At 50.4% G+C, this 19,570-nt stretch overlaps 1 protein-coding gene across 1 annotated transcript in view; it reads left to right on the plus strand.

The window, feature by feature from the left end:
• Nucleotides 1-1,509: 1,509 nt before the first annotated feature.
• Nucleotides 1,510-19,570, plus strand: part of WSCD1 (WSC domain containing 1) — a 33,581-nt gene continuing 15,520 nt past the window's right edge. The window contains exons 1-4 of the mRNA XM_056127084.1: nucleotides 1,510-2,141; nucleotides 7,607-7,721; nucleotides 9,518-9,702; nucleotides 14,673-14,794. Coding sequence (XP_055983059.1) covers nucleotides 1,715-2,141; nucleotides 7,607-7,721; nucleotides 9,518-9,702; nucleotides 14,673-14,794 — 849 coding nt within the window. The 5' untranslated portion in view covers nucleotides 1,510-1,714. The remainder of the gene's footprint in view (nucleotides 2,142-7,606; nucleotides 7,722-9,517; nucleotides 9,703-14,672; nucleotides 14,795-19,570) is intronic.

Genomic DNA, 19,570 nt, shown 5'->3' on the forward strand with positions numbered 1-19,570 from the left:
TTAGAACCTGGGCAGCTTTGGCATCCAGTCAGAGAGGGTCAGGCTGTTGTGGGCCCCTTTGGATCTCTGCCCTTGCTGGCCCCAGACCACAGAGCCCAAACATTGTCTTTCCTCTCATACCCGCTGCCGTTGGGCCCACAGAGCAGCCATTGAGGAGAAGTGCAGCCTGGCGGGAATCCCGGGCACATTAGTTACAGGCAGTGGCTTAGTCACACTCCCTGGAGCCTTTCTTCCTGGGACAAGCCTGCCCTTGTCCTAAGGCCTTCCTCACCCAGCGGCCTGTCTTGAGCCAGCTGCAGGTGCCTCTGCCAACCACTGACAGTCAACTTCAGAGGGGCCACCAGTGAGAATTTATGCCCGGTATAGGCGCTCAGTCCTGGGAATGGGAGTGCCTGGAATGTTTGCTCTGAGAACACTTTGCTCTGGGTTCTTCACATCATGTGTCCAGTCTCTCCCCGCAGGACACAGCCCAGGTGCTGTCTGACTCTTTTGACTCCTGCCTGCATATTCTGGAAGCTGGGAGGGCAGAGTGCCAGCCCATTTTCCCTCTCCCCTGTTTTCTCCTCTATCAAAGCTTATGAGGCTGCAGAAGCAGTATCTGTACCATGGGTAGCATGTCAGTGCATGCTCAGGAGGCAGCAGAGTGCATGCGCATGTTAAGCTGCATACGGTACCCTGGTCTGGGTGCTCATGTACCTGGTGATGTCTTACCGCTGGCTGGGCCACATTCAGAATATGGAATGCAGATGGTTCCAATCATGGCTCCTCTGTTTTCCTGCCGTGTGACTCTGGGAAGGACTTTGCCTCCTCTTGCTGCTATTGCATCATCAGTGAAATGGGGGTATTTTACTGGATTGGAATGAGGATTTTGGGAGAAGGATGTAAGATTTTTTTTTTACCGAGACATCATTTGTAATAGCACTCATAATGTTTTTAAACTGAAAAATTTGTTATTTGGTTTAAATGATGTGGTCTCAACAACATTAACATTTTTGATGCTGATGTACAAAAATTATTGCACCTCACCACCAAAGTGCCAGGGACACCAGACCCTGACTAGTGCTCCTCAGAGCATTAAGTGAGGAAATGCACACAAGTTTAGCCAAGTGCCAGCACAGAGTCAGGGTTCCATATGCAGTTGCTTATTCCTCTTGGCATGCTTACGATCAGGACTGGATCTTTCCCACTGCTGAAAATGGGGGTGTTCCCAGTTTATAAATGAGGGAGCCAAGACCCCACCAGGCTAAGTAATGCACCCAGTGCCACACAGCTGGCCAGTGGCAGGGCAGGGACTTGAACCTGGCTCTCTCCAGGCTCCTGCTGCACATTTGTTGCCCCTCGGTGGTACAGACCAGGAGGTCAGCACATCTGACCCTGGAACAGAGGGAGTGGCGCCTGTTTTGTTGCCTCTAAGCATTCTTTCTTTGTTCTTCCAGATCCCTGAGCCAGGAGACTGTCTTCAGTTGAGTCAGAGATGACGAAATTCATTGACACGGGTAGAAGCTGTAACTGCTGGGTCCCGGTCTCAGAGATAAGTGATGGTGCCATTTGAGCACCAGCTGGAAACGGGCCAGGACCAGAAACTCTTGGAGCACACTGGCCGTATCAGGAACCAGGATGTGGGGATGACGCCTCTGGAGGCCTGGGCCTCCCTCCCGCCTGGGTGCTAGGAGCCGTTCCCAGGCTCCAGCCAGGAGCCCTGCCACCAAGGGGTATGGCCAAACCTTTCTTCCGACTCCAGAAGTTTCTCCGCCGCACCCAGTTTCTGCTCTTCTTCCTCACGGCTGCCTACTTGATGACAGGCAGCCTGCTGCTGCTGCAGCGGGCCCGAGTGGCCCTCCCACAGGGCCCACGGGCACCTGGCCCCCTGCCTGCCTTACCTGTGGCCGCCATGGCGCTGGGCGTGGGCCTCCTGGACAGCAGAGCCCTGCATGACTCCCGTGTCAGTCCGGAGCTGCTGCTTGGTGTGGATGTGCTGCGAAACCCCCTGGCCCGGCCCCGACCTGGACCTCGCTGGCTCAGGAGCCGCAACTCAGAGCTGCGCCAGCTGCGACGCCGCTGGTTCCACCACTTTATTGGTGATTCCCAGGGTCCACCAGCCCTGGGCCCTGAGGCCCCTCGGCCAGCTGCCAGCAGCCGAGGTAGGTGCTTTTGACCTGGAGTACCACAGTGTGAGCCCCAAAGATGCATCATGACTGTGTTGGTTGGTGATTAGGCCCAGCTATAGTGTCTCTGCATCCTGGTCACCACCCTTGTTGGCCCTGTGTTTTACCATAGTTGCAGGGGAACTGCTCTCTAAGGGTTAAACTGGGGAGACTAGTGACAGGTGTGGTTGGAGCGCAGCACTCTGACAGAGAAAGCGCTAAGGTAACAGGTAATCTTGGCCCTGAGTTAGGAGCAATACGGATGCTGGTCTAGGCATTCTGCGTTGTTCTGAGGATGATACAAAGGGTCCAGGGAACCCAGCAGCATTTTTCAGCAGAGGACCACATGGTCCAGGACAGTGCAGGTCAGCCACAGTTGAAAAATCACATAAATGGGGGAGTAATGGAGGAGACTAGAGGTTCCCAGAGGGCAGGTGGTCTGCAGAAAGGAAATAAGGTCAGAAGGGAACCAAGGTGGGGAAATGGCTGAAACGCATGGCCTTAGATTCTACTTGTGGTCCAGTAGAATCAAGTTTGGAGGGCAATGCAAGAGTTTCTTGTTTGCAGGGAAGAAAGTTTCTTCTGAAGCCATAAAGCTCAAAGCTCTCACTGTGCAGTTCCTCAGTGAAGCTTCCATGTGAAAAGAAAAGGCCCCCTGTTGTTCATCAATTTGCTCGAGCGGGCCCAGTAACGTCTCCATTGGAGATTTTGTTGTTACTGTGTCTGGCATATCGAATACATCACGGGTGGCTTGCCAGGCTCTGCCGTGTGGGCGAGATACTCTCGGTAGCTTGCCGGGCTCTCCCAGAGGGGCGGAGGAATCGAACTCGGGTCGGCCATGTTGGCTGCGTGCAAGGCAAATGCCCTACCGCTGTGCTATCAGGGGGGAATATAGGGAACCGATTCTACAGCTCCTTGCACGCAGGTATGGTTTCCGTACATCTTCCCCAAAACACTGACAGACTAAATCTCTATGCAGATCCCATACCAGGGCAGCTTGCTTGGGCTAAAGTGTAAATGACTTATCTAAATTAGATGTGGTTTCCTAAAAGAAAGACATGAAAAGAGCTCAGAGTTTTCAAATAAACAGAACTTCCTCTTATTGGCTCTGTGGCCTTGGGGAAATGAGATGACTTCTCTCTCTGTCTCTCTCATCCCAGTTACTGAGAGTCCATGTGAGCAACTCACCATATACTTGATGTGCTTGGTCTAGTGGTAAAATGATAGAGGCACTCAGAGGATCTCTGGCCAGAACAAGTGGGCACTCCCGGCATGTGCAAAGGGCTGTGGACTCATAAGGGTGATGAAGCTGTAGCCCACAGAGTAGAGTAGGTATGTCCCAAAGAAAGAGTTGGTACCCTTTCCTTATCTCATCTCAAGACTTGTGGATGTGTGAGAGGGTTGTCATGCCAGCTGGTGAGACTGACAGGGCTGCTGGACGCCAGGATCAGTGTGAGGACCCTAGTCTTATGGGGTGTCCTCAGCACTTCGATTGCATGCCCTGCAACACCCCCAAACTTCCATTTCCAACAGGTGAAGAGTATATGGTCAGGATGCTAGAAGCATGAGGACCTGATGTTGTTGAGTGTGGGGTACTGTCTGGTCAGGAGCCCTGTTGGTTATTAATATTTCCTGTTAGACCTCCCCTCAAGAGAGGGGAGAATGTTTGCTCTGGCAGAGGATGTGGGGTCATGTGGCTGAAGATGTCTTGAAAACGGGGGAGACAGGAAACTGGTCTGGGACCCTCTGGACATTCTGGGTTACCCGTTCCTGAGTCCCGATGGCTGGGCAGGGCTCACCGTGGAAAGGAGCCCAGGGACTGGCCTTCGGAACAGCTGCCGGGGCTCAGACAAAGACAGCGTCTCTTTGAGGCCCCGGGCAGCCCGCCATTCTCCTGAAAGGGGATCCTGCAAGCCACGGAAGCTGCAGGAGATGCCATCAATCACCCGGCATTTCATTATACCTTGGACAACATCCATAATGGAATAAAATGTCAGTGAGTTTACTAGGGGAAAAATAGTAACTTCTCCATAGCCAGTTTGTTTTTTATTGATAGTAATTTCCAAAGACATTCCAATATCTCCAAAGCCATCGTTAATAGCCTCACGGCATGTCCATTTTGATGTGCAAATGAACAGATGCGGAGTCACAGACAATAATGCATTGCCTCCATTTCAGCCCAAAGTAATAAATCCGCCTCAGAGCATGTCCCACTGTATCCCTCAGAAGTTCTTTCTTTTCCGCACATACTTGCCTCTGTCAGGGAGTTAGAAAAGCCATTTTTTTTCACTTTTGGGTTGTTGGGTTTTTCTTGGTGGGGTCGGGGGTGTCAGAAAATAAGGAAAATAAATACTTCTCTCAAAGGACTTTACTAGCCTAAAGGAGCTGAGACAATGGGCCAGCCCGCCAAGGAATGACCTTTCACCTTACCTGGTAACTTTTAGCTTCCAAAGAACCCGGACCAAGCTGCTCAAAACCATTTCTTTCCCTCTGGTATTGATGTGTTGATTATTCAGCTAGTATTTCTGATCCATCATCACACTGCGTCCCAGGTTAGAGTTGAGGATTAGAATAATAATTGTTGTTGCTTTTTCAAGCATCTGTTATGTGTCGAGCTTCATTTCATACAGATGTACATCTGCTATCTCATTTCATCTTCAAATTGTGTTATGCTATAAGGCGTGTGATCACCACTTTAATGATGAAATATTTGAGTTTTAGAGAATTAAAGCCATTTAAAAATGTTTGTTATTGATGGGCTGGAGCGATGTGTTCCTCAACACTGAATATTCACCCCATTCTCTCATGGAATTCTCTTATCATACCCCCTAAATTGTGTAGGTTATCTATCCATTTCATAGAGGGGAAATCTGAGACTTACAGAGGGAAGCTGCATTGCTGGCCACACTCCTCTGATGGTGCTCCCAGTCACTATCATCACCCCACCACCCACCCCCACCAGAGCTCACCAGAAATATGTACCTGTCAGGCCCAGCCTTCCAGGGTCTAGAGGCCAGACAACTTCTGAACCTTTTGGTTAATTTCCTAGCAATAATGATAAATGTTTAACAATCCCTGAGCTTGTGTTTTGGGATTTAATTGGAAGCTGTAATAGAATTTCTTCTTTGCAAGATGTCAGAAATTTCTGAAATACTGTTTTTCTTTTGTTAAGTGGGCAGGTTGACCGGGATGGTGAATGCTGTGGCTCTCCAGGTCTCAGCTGTCCCTGGGAAGATGGAGGGGTGAAGGTGAAGGTGGAGGTGGGGGTGGGGGAGGTTCTTCAGGGGAAGGAAGGGGAGAGACAGGCTTGCAAAAGCTGCTGTCTGGGCAGGAGTCCTCAGTGGAAAAATGTTCCCCTGTATCTCAAGGGTTGTCTGTTAATGAGGGTCCCCAGAGAGAGGTGACCTTGAGAAGGTCATTGCCTGGAAGACTCTTAGGTAATCACAACTTGCTCTGGGCCCAGTGATCTCTAGTCTGGGATTGCGGGGTCTTTTGCCACTTTTGGGCATGCGAAAGAGCCCAGCCTCTCCATTCTGACTGCATCCTCTGCTTCCCTTTCTCAAACACAGGTGCTGGGAGTTGCATATTGGTGTAGCCACAGGGATACCCTATCCCTTTAATTGGGATTTTTCCTCCTCCTCTGTCTATCAGGACAGTTTTAGAGCTGCACTCCACAATAGGCCAGTAGAGGTTCATATTAACATTGGTGAGTTTCAGCAGTGTGGGGTGGGGTGGGGGAACTGTGGAGTCACAGCTTGGGGAATATATGACCCCTGCATTGGTGATTCTTAAATCACCATTTAAATTATTAAATAAATAAAACCACTTAAATTCTTAAATCTTAAAGCAGAGACAGGACTCACAGCTAGAAAGATTGTTCGCACTGCTAATGACATGGATTGGGGTGATGACAAGCTTTTCAGATACAAAATAGAAGATTTCAGAAAAAGACCAGAACGCTGGAGTGCTGATCGTTGTGAGTTTACCAGTACAGTTAGGAGGGTGAGGCACGGGCACACACTTGGGGCTGGAGAAACAAGGTAGATGGGGTGGGTTACTTAGCCATTTAGTAGTTGCAGAAACTTTAGTCTGTGGATGTTGAAATGATTTGTCCAGGTTAGACTAGGATGTTATATTTCACCATAAAACCATATGTGAGTCAGCAGGTTGTTGGGATGCCTTTCTTCCCAGGGCCCCCGATATGTCTGGAGACTGTGGCACTTTGCCCAGGTGCCATTTCAGACCCCAGGAGTCAAACACAGGTGCTTTCAGGAGTGTGTGACCTCTTTTCCAGGGGCCCAATGCAGATGCAACAAAGCTATGGTGCATGGTCCTCTTTGGCCCTGGGCCTCTCTGTGTGGGCCAGGTAAGGTTGAGATCATCTTGGCCAAGTATGACAGAGACCCTGCCTTCCCACTTGGGCCTCTGGAGACAGTGTTTACAAACACCACCCCCTCACACCACGCAGCTGCTCTAAAACTTTGTGTGGGAGGGGAGGGGAGTCATTGACTCTCCTTGTACAGTTGCAGGATTCTCCTGGATTCTCCATGCCTCTTTGGGGGATCCCTGTATCCCTTTGGGTGACAGAGCAGGCTTCTCAGTCTCCCTACAGGGTATGAATTGGGTGGGTCATCAGGGTCACTCTCATGTCCTCCTGTTCCCCTTCTAGGCATGTGCCAGAGATGCCTGGGCTGGGAAGGGCCTCACAGCCCTCGCTGCCAGACTCCAGAAAGGGCAGAATCTGCACCCCCAGCAGCAGGGGTGTACCCCCTCTGGGGAGAACAGTTTTCCCTAGAACTAGTTCTTACTGTTTGCAACATTTTTCTCTACAGTAGCCCAAATCAGACTTTTTTGAGGAAATAGGGGAGCTTGAGCCACACCTTGTGGTGCTCAAGGCTTACTCCTGGATATGCTCTCAGGGATCACTCCTGGTGGGCTCAGAGAACCATATGGGATGTCGGGGATCTAACCCAGATTGGTTGTACAAGGCAAGCACTCTACCTGCTGTACTATCACTCCGGTCCCCAGATATTTTATAATTGATTTTCTCCCCTCTGGATCATGAAGAGGTGATGTCCAATCAGGACATCTGGAGGTATGGAGCTGTCCGAGGAGTGGGGATAAGGGAAAGAAGGAGCTTGTGGGGAACCTGTTACATCACAGCAAGTCTTGGGTTGGTGGGAGAGGTGTCATCAGGCTGACTGCAGGCTCCTGGGTGGACACTGGACCATTGACTTAGAAAACTGCAGGGACGGAACAAGATGGAAGTGCCAAGACGTACTGCGGGCAGGTTGGATGACAGTTACACCCTGGTCTCTGAGAGGTGCCTTGGTCAGGTAAGACTGAGACCACAGGCCAGGGAGGGCTGGAGTCACCTTGCCATTTCCTTGAATGTGCTCAGCATCGGTCCCTTCCTTCCTTCCTGTCTGTCCCTCTGAGTGTCTGTGCTTCCCACCCTGCAGGCACCTATGTTGGATGTTTCAGTGATGATGGCCAGGAGAGAACCCTGAAGGGGGTTGTGTTTTATGACCTGAGGAAAATGACCATCTCTCACTGCCAGGATGCCTGTGCTGAGCGGTAAGTTTTGATTCCCCTGGAATCAGGCTGGGAGACAATCTCAGGACCAGGGGAGGCCTCCCTGTCTTGTACCTGGCCTTGGGCAGCTGATGGCCATTGGTCAGATGCCTCTTGTCCAGAAGAGTTTAATGATGAGATGGCACGGGGGTGGGGAAGGAACCCCAGGCCTAGATCAGGAGCTGCAGTCCTGTAACTTCAGTCAGTTTCTTTCCTGGCCTCCAAAGTACACTCAGAGATTTAAAATACAAGTCTTTGAGCTGGATTTCTCTGAGGGTCCTATTCTAGCTCTATTGGGGAATGTTTCTAGTTTGGCTTTGTCACCAAATTGCCAGCCCACCTAGTGGTCACCTGCACTTGTCACGTGCTGGAGCTAGTCCTGCTGCCTGGCCACTCAGTTGGCCAGTGAGTGTGGGGGGGAGGCAGCTGGCATGAGGTCAGCACTTGCTTCTTTAGAGCCTGGTGGCCTTTGACCCCATGTGGAGTCTCATAACTGAAGGCGGGGGTCCTGACAGATTTGGCAGCAGTAAAATGTTTCTGATCATATGATAGCCACAAATCAATTCAACCACAAATTCAGCAGTACAGTGAACCAGGGGTGTTTCTGCCAGCATCTGCTGGATCACAGCTCTCCATCAAAAAGGGCTCGTGAACAAAGTTGAACAAAGCCCTGTTTTGGACTTATTCACCTTGAGTTCACTCTCAATTGTGCCATATAAATCCTCACCACCTTCTGCATAGCAGCGACTAAGTGGCCTTGTTTCACAGTTGGGGACACCAGCCCTGTAGGAAGAAAAGTCCAGGGTCCCTGTTCAGGTGGCTTCCCAGTCTCATAAACTTGAAGCTGAGACTGACCTGGCCTCATTTCCTTCTAACACTCAGGAAACTGTGACTCAGAGGCAGTGGGGGTTCAGGCTCACACGGCGACTAAGTATCCAGTCTGGGTTTTTACCTGTGGCCCCATGGAGATGGTACTTTGAGAGCCATGGCTCCCTCTGTAGTTAAAACCTGGAGTGATGGCTGTGGAGGGGGCTCAGAGCTCCCGTTAGCTGCAGGAGCAGCAGCACAGCAGGGGTCAGAGCCAAAGGGCATTGAGTCCATCAGAGCTGTTGGTGCGGGTGGGGCCCAGCGGACTGAGTGTGGGAGCTGGGCTGTTACTCCAAAGGGAAAACTTAGAGAAGCCTGTCACTAAAAAATCAGGTGTTTGGAGCTGTCTGTGATGAGCATGTTGACAACTGTAAAAACTGACAGCTGGTGTAGGCTAGGTCTCCCCATGCTGAGAACCAGCACACCACTGCTTCATGCCCATCGTCACTATATTTTTCCCAATATTTGTTTTGGGGCCATGCCCGGCTGTGCTCGGGGCTTCTTCCTGGCTCTGCTCTGGGATCACTCCTGGCAATGCTTAGGGAACTATAGGTGGTGCTGGGGATGAAGCCTAAGTCCTCCGTGTGCAAGGTAAGCACTTTACCTGTTGTAAAGTCTCTGGCCTCTATCTTCACTCCTTACCAGGCTACATTAGAACTAACCCAAGGCAACAACGGTAAGACTGTTCCTAAGACGCACCAGATAGCCCTCAAGTTTGGCCTGATCCTTCCCATCAACCTTAGGCCTAAGGTGCAATAATTATGGCAGCAATAATTGTCTTCTCAACCATATTTGACCAGCTTCAATCCTGACCCTTGTCCTGGGTCCAGGACCTCCTGCTGTTCTCTAATGGAGACCTCAGTGCTATTAGGACCCCAGCCCTAGCTCTGAGCTGAGATCAGGACTCAGGCCAGCCCGCACTGTCCCTGCAGGTCCTATGTCTATGCTGGCTTGGAGGCTGGTGCTGAGTGCTACTGTGGGAACCGACTCCCCGTGCTGAGTGTCGGGCCGCAGGAATGCAACCACGAATGCAAAGGGGAGAAGGGCTTTGTGTGCGGTGGAGCTGGTCGGCTCTCCGTGTACCGTGTGGAAGAGCAGCAGCCAGGCCCCAGGAAGAGTAAGTATCCCAGCCTCACCCTGAACTCTAACCACCCACTCCTCTCCTATCCCTCCGACCCCTGCCCTTCGTCCAAACTACATGGAGTAGGACCTGGGCCTCTCCCTCCCAGTTGCCTTTATTCTACAAATACAAGACTAGGAGATTGAGCTGAGGGTTTGGGCAAGAGATTGGGTAAGTGGTTTGAATTCCCGACTATAACACGCCTTTCCTAACCTGTGCAGAAGAGAGAACTTGATCAGAAGGCATGAGGCTTCAGGCAGATCTCTGACACGCTCTGTGGACTCAGGCAGTTTGAAGCCCTTCTCTGCTCCAGTATATTTTATGGGGTGTAAAGACAGTCCTAGCAGTGGGCAGACCAAATCCTCTGAAAGCTTTCTAGAGATAAAATTAGCACTGCTGATAAACCAAACCCAAGCTATTTGTTTGTTCAGCATAGGCTGAACTAACAAGCTGGTAATGATGCAGGAGTGATAAAGGTGGGTCTCTGTGTTGGTCCGTGGTTTCCAGGTTCTTAAATATTTTCAAGAATAAAAATTCTGAGTGATGAAAATGCTCGGGGCTGGAGCAATAGCACAGTGGTAGGGCATTTGCCTTGCACACAGCCAACATGGCCGACCCCAGTTCGATTCCTCCGCCCCTCTCGGAGAGCCCGGCAAGCTACCGAGAAGATCTCGCCCGCACGGCGAGCCTGGCAAGCTCCCCGTGACGTATTCGATATGCCAGACACAGTAACAACAAAGTCTCCAATGGAGACGTTACTGGGCCTGCTCGAGCAAAACAATGAACGATGGGAGGACAGTGATTGACAGTGACAGTGATTGATGAAAATGCTCAGACTCAGAGTAGAAATATTATTGGAAAATAGGAGAGAAAAATCTCCTCAAGGAGAGGAACTTAGTATAGGATTAAGTTAACTTGGGCTTGGTTTGGGGGCATTCATAGGAAAACTGGGTCTTTGTTGTTATTGGAATGAGAAGGAAAAGTTTACAGTTTTTCTTTTAAATGAAAATTGAGCTCTTTACACTTCTTATGTCTGGCCATTTGCCTAAAGTATTGCCCATTATTTTAGTATCTCAGTGAGACTAAGCTTTGGGGGAGAATTTTATGGTTTGGGGGGCATTGTTAATTTTTATGTTATCAGAAAGAAACAGGGCTGGAGCAGTAGCACAGGGGCTAAGGCATTTGTCTTGCATGCAGCCCGGCAAGCTACCGAGAGTATCTCGCCCGCACAGCAAGCCTGGCAAGCATCTCGTGATATATTCGATATTCCAAAAACAGTAACAACAAGTCTCACAATTTGTTGTGAGACGTTACTGGTGCCCACTTGAGCAAATTGATGAACAACAGGAGGACAGTGCTACAGTGCTACAGAAAGAAACTGGGAATTTTCAGGAACATTAAAAAAGTGGGATGGGGCCAGTCAAAAATAGGACTCCTCACAACAACTGACAAGGGGTAACTGAGGCTTTCTTTTTCAGCAAGGAAAACCCAGACTCCAGAAAGGGAGGAGGAGCTGAAGATCATGGGGTGTGTGGGGTCCTAGGTGCCCGAAGAGTATAGTTGCTGGGCCTGGTGACCCTCAGAATTGGGTCCAAGTAGAACAATAAGGGGAGTTTGGAGCCCAACAGGAAAGATAATTGCATTGAAACCTCTGAGCATAAAGTGACATTCAACTTCACAGAAGTATAAATCACTGGCACTTTAGATGTTTAAAAGAAATAGCACTTCCAAGACAGGGAGATAGGACTAAACCATGTCCAATTAGACCTGAACTTGGAGTGGAAAGAGAAAAAAAGCCTTCCTAGGATGTTTCACCTAAGAATTATAGTTGCAGTCCTGCATTAGTGTGAGTTGTGGTTCAAATTTATGCTGTCCCCCTGGTCCTGAAAGCTCCACCATAAAAATTGGCCCTAGGCCACCTGGAGTTCCTGGCATAAGCAAACGCAACTCTCTTGAGGGCATTGCCATCAGCCCAGGTGGAGAGTTCCCATAAATAGATTCCCATTGAGGACGAGCTTACAGTTCAAAACTATAGCACTTGGGAGGAAATCATCCCCGGGGAGTGTGGAGTCAAGTTAATGCATCAAAGAGCAAGATTGACCCCCAGGATTCCAACTGAAAGTTGAAAGTACAACTTTGGGAGCCTAGGAGTATTTTTGCAAAACTCAGGTTTGTTTTGATGAGGTCCAAATCCACTGAACCCGACTCTAAAAGTGTCCTTTATAGAATGTAATTGCACACACCCACACATGTAGAAGTTGTTCTTTTCTTGATTGGGAGGAGCTGAGAAGAAGCATAGCGAAGGAACCTCAACTACCACCACTAACAAATGCAAATCAGCCCAGCTTCCAGGCTCATGGATTGATGCGCATGCCTGCCTCTGGCACGGTCCAAATAACTGTGCTCAGAGAAAAGTCAGAAGATAAGACCACAAAGAGGTGCTTGGGGAATTACTTCTAACAAAGAATAAGTTTGCTGAGCATATGAAAACTAAGTTCTAAGAACATGGCCTTCAAGGCCAACCCTCACATCCAATATAGGGACAGAATGACAGGAAGAGGGACCCAGGCCCACAGCCAGCCAGCTGGGACTGCTTACACACTTCTTATGCTCAGGATGTGTGTGGGTACTGAGAGCATAGTTGGGGGGAAGGGATATAGCCTCTGACAACACACTGGTTAGCTTATGGATTCACTGAAACTGTTTCCTCCACAAGTTCTCATTGCACCTCCAGGCCTGGAACAGGTTTGTGTCGGGCCTGTGACGGGCCTGGGCCGCCATCTGGGTTGCCATCTGGGCCTCCTGAGGACCGGAGTGTTCCATGCTGGCTTTTTGGACCTTGGATTTCTCTGGGCTCAGTCGACATCAGCATACCTGACTTCTTACTCCTAAAGCCCCAGGCCTATGTGTATACTCTGGGCCTCCCTGCCAGCTCCTCCTATCTGTTCCACCCAACTCATACAGGCCATTGTTTTGCTTCAGATGTCCCATGGATTAGGGGACAGACAGTTCAGTCATCCATGCCAGACTCAGAGCTGCAGGTAGCTGGGGTCAGTTTCATGGTAAGAAACTAGTACAATTGCTGTCCCTTTGGGCATACTGGGGTACCCCGTGCACTGACCTTTGCCTGCTGCTCCTTCCCAAGGGGTTGAGCTGACATGCTTGACAGGCTCTGTGTCCAGCATGGCCAGGTCACCTCGTATCTTAATGCCTTGCTTCTCACTGCGGGAGGACTGACAGGGAACAAGACCGATGGTCAGCCCTCCACCTCCATACCAGGATCAGCAGCAGGGCCAGAGAGTTCTAGGAGGGATCCTCCTCCCTTCAGAGCCCCCAGGGCTTTCCTCTGGGGAGCAAGGGAGACACTTGTGAGCAGCTAGAACCACAGGAGAGTCACATGGGCGCCATCACCTCCAGTTGACGCTGCCTCTGCAGGGAGTTACCTGTGGCTTATGTGCCCTCATGTGCAGGCCATTCATTCACTCAGCACTTACTGGGTACCTGCTGTATGTCAGTGCCAAGGATGGTGCAGGGAGCACACGTGGACTTAAATGCAGCACTCCCAGAAGCTGCTTTGTAGTTCCTACGGCTGGAACAGGCAGGACACTAGTCACTCGACCTTCCACCCCCAACCCCCAGCTGCCAGTCTGTCTGGCTCACCCTCCCTTCCCCTGAGTCCCAGAGACTATCTCCCTGCACTCAGCTGTACCCTAGCACAGTTTGAGGATCACAGCCCCATCCCTGTAGGTATTTTGTATAATGAGGGCCTGGTAATGCCACAAGACAAGAAGGAGTTCAGGGAGCCCCACTCATGCCATCGCCGAGGGTCCCTACACCACAAGTCAGGGTTGGGGGTGGTCATAGGGAGTGCAGCCCCACAAGGAGCTGGATTGAGGGTGTGTCCTGATCTTCTTGGAGCAGGGTATTCAGCAGGAGGAGAAATGGAAGATGTCCATGTCCACTACATGCCGAACAAGACACCAGACATGCTGATGCCAGCGGTGCCAGGTCCCCGAGCATTGTCTCTTGCCTCACATCTGCTGCTTTCCTTTCTCTGCCCAGAGAGGTGTATGCCCTGATGTCAGACCATGGGTGCCGAGGTCACTCGGGAGGGGCTTCCAGACCCAGGTTTGGGCCTGTTCTTTTTAACTTTTAATGAATAAGTGACCCCAGCTGCCATGACTCTGGCCAGTGTGAGGTTTCTGCTACTGGCCAGTAAGACGTATGGCAGGCAGAGATGCTGGGAGAGACTGAGCTTCAGGGAACATAGACTGAGTATCAGGATTCCATCTAGAGAAATCCATCTAGTGAGTCTGGGAGGAAAACTAGCAGTTGTAGCTGGAACATTCCAGAAGGTTTTTTCAGCTCCAAGGAAGCTAAGTAGGGAGCTGGACTTTTCCACCAGAAGGTCTGGAGGAAACTTGGCAGGCAACTCCCTTAGAAACATGGGCTTGAGGAACATTCCTAGAATATGGGTAGGAATTTAAGATCGAGAGAAAGCAAAGCAGCAGAGAAACTCATAGGGAGAGAGAATGTGGCAGGGTTTCATGTTTCTCTTAATGCCCATGCTAGGAGGACATAGAATTGGCCAGAGTATCAGCCTCTTAGAATCACCTAGTGTTAAAGAATCTGGCACAATCACAACCATCCAGTTTTGTTGAATAAAAGACGTACAGGTAGATGGACATTATCCCCACAGAGCACACGGAGAATTGGAGACCTAAAGTCAACTGTTTGAACTAAGTTGACCGAGATCCTGGATTACCAAGGTGTGGGACTGGCTTTCCCTTGGGAGCTTAGTGTGAACTCAGCCCCTCCAGATCAATTCACCCTCTGGTTGAAACCAGCCCCTCCTGCATATATTTGCCCCTGTATCATAATCTACAGCCACTATCCCCCCTCTCCCCCATGACCAACACCCACCACCAAGGGCATCATTTCTAAGAAATCTGTTTCCTTCCCCTCAGGGAGGAGCTTCACATATCGTGGCTGCTTCCGAGTGCCAGAGAACACCACGCACACCTTCCCTGACTCTCTGGTCCAGGCCAACATCACTGTGGAGACATGTTCCGGGTTTTGCTCCCATAAGGTAAGATGCGCTCTCATCTCTCAATGCAGTGTGTGTGGTGGCCTCCAGGGAAGGAGGGCCACCCAAGTGCATGCTGGGAGTGGGGTGGGACTGAGAGGGCAGGCAGGCAGCAGGGCATGATGGCACAGATATCACCAAGGGTGCCAGAAGGGAGCCCGTTGCTAAGGCCAGTGATCCAATACGGGGTGGGAAATTGTCAGTGATGGTTGTAAAGCTGAAAGGATCGTGCCTTTCCCCATATGAGCTGTTGGCACAAGTGTCAGATGTTAAATTGACTTGGTTTGAAAGCAGAAATATGCTGGCTCGGGACATGGGGAGAACTGATGAATTTCCTGTGATTTGCACTGATGGTGTTGGGCCATGAATCTGATGTCAGCAGGGACGGTCATTATTGTTGATTCAACCTGGGTCGGGAGTGGACTGTCACTGTATCAGGGTAGAGCTGGGCCCCCATGGCCACTGTCATGTGACGTGTGTTAGATGTGGGGTGGAAGAAAGTGGCGAAGCCCCAGATGGGCTTACAAAAGTCAGGCACAGGGAGGAGGGGAAGAAGGAGAGCCAGCTGGCCATTCAACAGACACTGAGATCTTGGGCTGGAATCCAGTGCTCTCCAGATTGGGCCAGACACTGTGGCTTTAGAAATGGCTTTAGGTGGCAGTAGGCTGGGGTCCTGTGATGTCCCATACATGCTGAGGTTCAGTAGCCAGGATCGGGCTGTGAGACCTAAAGTGAGGATGAGTTTGGCTGTCAGAATTTATACACTCTTATTCATGTATTCTATACCAGTGCTGGCCACTATGCTCAGCACTTTGCGTGTATTCACACCTTAATCCACATAATAACCCTCCAGCATAGGTGCTGCTGTTTGCATTTTGCAGGTGAGAAACTGAAACTGAGAGAACCTCAATAATCTGCCCCTGGGGGTGGCTTCAGCATTTGCTGATACAGCACCCTTATTCATCCCACAGCAGTAAGTGGGGAGCCAGGAGTCCAACTGGGTCTAACGCCATTAACGGATGGTGGTTAGAAGGGCACAGGAGAGATATGCTTTGGTGAAAGTGCCCATGGGAGGGCATAGAGGACCCCACCCTCCTCTGGTCTACCATGTCCCCCACTTACCCTGGGAGCTGCCCCTCCTCTTTCTGATGAGGATTTTGGGTGGGGAGTGACAACCAGATTCACATGCAACCTTTGAAGCATGTCTCTTGCTTGCCCAGCATTTCTGAAGTCACTGCCAAGGGCATCTGAAGTGTCAGGGCTCACACGAGACACAGTGCAGAAATGAAAGGCTGTTTGTCAAGCTCAGATACTGGAGCTGGAAGTCCTGCCCCTCCCTCGCCTCATCTGGAGCAGAGCTGAGGGTAGAGACTGTGGGACCCCACCAGCTGCTGGTTTCGCTGGTGTGTGCCAGAAAACCAGTCACTCTGGGGGCTTCCTGCCCCCATAGTTCAGAGAAGTTCCCTGGAGAAACCTATCAGGGGTGAGAGGAACTGGGTTGACCGGGTGCAGACTGTAGCCCAGCCGCCTCCTCCTACATGCTGAGTGCCCTGCAGGGGTTTCCTGGCCATTTGTGCTTCCACCCTTGCTGTTCTGCCCAGCCATGGGAGGGGCTCTCCTCCCTGTACCTTGCAAGAAAGAGCCAGCAGGTCTGCAGAGCTGAGGTCCCTGGCAGGTGGAGAGAAACTGGCAGCACCCAGACTACACACCCTGCCCGTGCTTTTCCTACTGCAGTTTGGTGTGACTTGGGTACAATTTGGTGTCCCCAGTTAGGGAGAAGAGAGTGACAAGGCAGATGAGAAGAAGCAGGAGCAGAGAGCATCGCAGCATACAGCCATGTCCCTTATTGTTGTTTAGGGATCTAAAGTAGGTAATCAGCATACAGGAGCACAGACAGAAGACCCAGACGGGTGCACGAGGGAGTTTCCCTCCCCACTGTCTCTTCTTTCAGCTCCCCACCACCCTGCCTGTGCTCTCTGCCCTGACAGTCTTTCTGAGCATATTGCTGGACAGGCCACAGAAAGTGCTTTCCATTCCCTTAATCCTTACCTTGTCATTTATTTAACCAGTCACTTGCCAGCAAGCATTTAGGTTGTTCCTAGTCTCTTGCTTTTACAGACACCACAACAGATGACCATCTTTGCAGGGCCATCAATTGGGGATGATGAGATTCTGCAGCTAAAATCTCTTGACTTTACCCTACTGTATACCTTTGTCATCATGGTCAACTTGGCAGTGGGGATATTAATCACCCCCACTAGCAATATGAAAGGAACATGGGCTGGTGACTCTTCTTTATCATGGGCAGGGAGTGGGGGGGAGGTGGGCACTCCTGGAAGTTTCTGGTAGATGTCTTCATGTTCTAGGACACCTCTTCCTGGGAAATCTATATAACTACTTAGATTTAAAGATTTAAAACCGTTCAACTTACAGCCTTTTCCTTATATATGGCACAAGTCCAGATTGCTTCAATATCATGTTGGAGCATGTGCCAACAGATTTCTTGATATCTTACACCATTTTTTCACCTTTTATGCCTCCCTTAGCAATATGTTTCAAGGACAGGTTACCTGCTCTGCTCTAACTGATGCTGCTGTGAATTGCTCAGGTGGGAGCCACATCAAAAGGGCATCCAAGGTTCTTAGAAGTGGCCTCTGCTCTCAGCACACTCAGGCACTGGGCTCTGGGCCCATGGCTTATCTTTCCTGGCCTTCTCTGTATTGTCAGATGAGCCAGGGAGGTAGGTGGGTACTTCTTGGAGTCCTATTGTTTAGATACCATGCCCATGCAGCTGTGAGGAGTGGCGATGTTTCCAGATTTCTAGTGGAAGGTGGATCTTGGTAGGACACATTTAGTGTGTTGTGGCCAAACACAAATGCTGATACCTGGGATAGATGCTAGCAGAACACAACAATGGGGGAGACCTGGCCCACCACTCCTGAGGTCAAGCTCTGAATTGGGAGAGAAATGACTGGGGTGACTCACTCAGAAGAGTAGGATCAGTGCCTAGTGCAAGATTGGGAAGAAGAGTTAGAGGGATGCTTGGAAGGAGGATTGAGGCTCTTGGAATTAGTTATATCTGGGGGTGCTGGCAGCTGTGTGAGTATTGCATCATAGGGAAAGGCAATTGCTTGGCTGGGAGGAGGTGGTAAGAGAGTGACTTCTGCAGAGTGTGGTATGAAAGGGGGTGGTGACTAATTGTAAAGGGTCTGCAGTGCCATCCCCAAAGTCAAGACTTTGGAGTTGGTTTGAGGGAACTGCTGATTGCATGGCAGGCTTCTCTAGGGCATTAGGAGGAATGAGATGTTCTGTGTGGGTCCTTTTGGGAAGTCGCAGCCTACAGAACCACCCTCAGAGGTGCCTCCTGGATGCCTGGATGTTGCCCAGTGAGTTGGCTCTGGAGTTGAGATATTCAGATCAAGCAAGGATTATCCCTAGATGGCCTGATCCTGATCAAGCCACTAACCACCTTTCTGCACAGGACACTTGCTTTCCTGGCTAGCCTCTCCCTTACCCTGAGCTTGTGGGAGTGATGGTACTTCCGCTTTCTGGGCTTTCATGAGTCAACTTTTAGCTTAGGGGCTCCTGGGCAGAGCCTGTCCGAGCTGTACTTCCCTCCAGAGCCTGGCAACTGTTGGCATCTGGGGATCTGTGGGGTCTTCCTTCTGGTTGGCCTGTGCAGGGGAGTTATTGGCAGCCTCTACCCACTACGTACCAATAAGGCCTCCCCTGTGGTCAGCTGGACATGAGCTCGGTTGGAAGTTTACCTCACCCAGGTTGTCAGGGGCTTGGAGCTGTATCCATAAATGGCCTTCGCGCTCCTCTCCTGAGCTTGGAGGGTGTGAGTGAGAGGAGACAGCGAGTCTGGGATGTCTGGCCTTGTTTCACTGCCCCAAAGTGCCAAGCACTTCCTCTCCAGCAGGCCAGTGGCACCGAGGTGGCAGGCCGCCCCAGGAACATCTTTTTTTCCCAATTTGGCTGAGAAACAAGTGCAAATGTCCTGTGGTGCAGGAATGGTTACATATATCATGCCAGGGCCATGTGGTGGACTGTACTGCAGCCATTGAAAATGTTTTCAAAGATTTTTATGATGGGCAATGCTCACTTTCAGTGTTAAATGGGCAGAGCTAAATCTGGGGGAGAGGGGCTCTCTGGGCTTAATTAGGACTGGTTGGGCAGTGAAGCTAGAACAGCAGGTGTAGGGACTGGGACTTGGAAACAGGGAGGGAGGGGTTGGGCTGCTTGTGGCATCCCAGTTTCAAGCATCCTCTGAGGTTTACTCCTGGCCTCAGAGAGAAATCTCTGCTGCTTTTTGTTAGTTACAATGAATTTGGGGAGCTTCAAGAGTGTAGTTTGAGAGTAAAAGAACATTTGGGGCAATATCTGCATCTTACTGAACTGATTCTATGCCAGCAAGAGGGACTTGACCGATGTAATGTGTTTTTAAACACAGTAAAATGATCTTGTCTCATTTTCTGCGATTGTAGTGAAGATGGAAGGAAAACTGCTCATTCACAGCACTCAAGATGTTATCACCTCCTTCATTTGGAGGGAAGGTGAGAATGATCAGAGGGGGTGCTTAGATATTTGCATTGCTACGCGTTCAGATCTGGGGTAATTAATTTTGATATTTGCGTGAGAGCAGATACACTGTTTGTGGGAGTGCCGTCCCTGCGGTGGGGCTGATGAGTGAAATCTAACACCATCTGCAAATAGATTCCTGAGGTGAGCAGCGATGCCAGCTCCTGTGCAGTGTGATCAGAGGTTTTGCTCTCCCAG

The sequence above is a fragment of the Sorex fumeus genome, unplaced genomic scaffold (assembly GCF_029834395.1).
Source record: "Sorex fumeus unplaced genomic scaffold, SorFum_2.1 ptg000063l, whole genome shotgun sequence".
NCBI lineage: Eukaryota > Metazoa > Chordata > Mammalia > Eulipotyphla > Soricidae > Sorex > Sorex fumeus.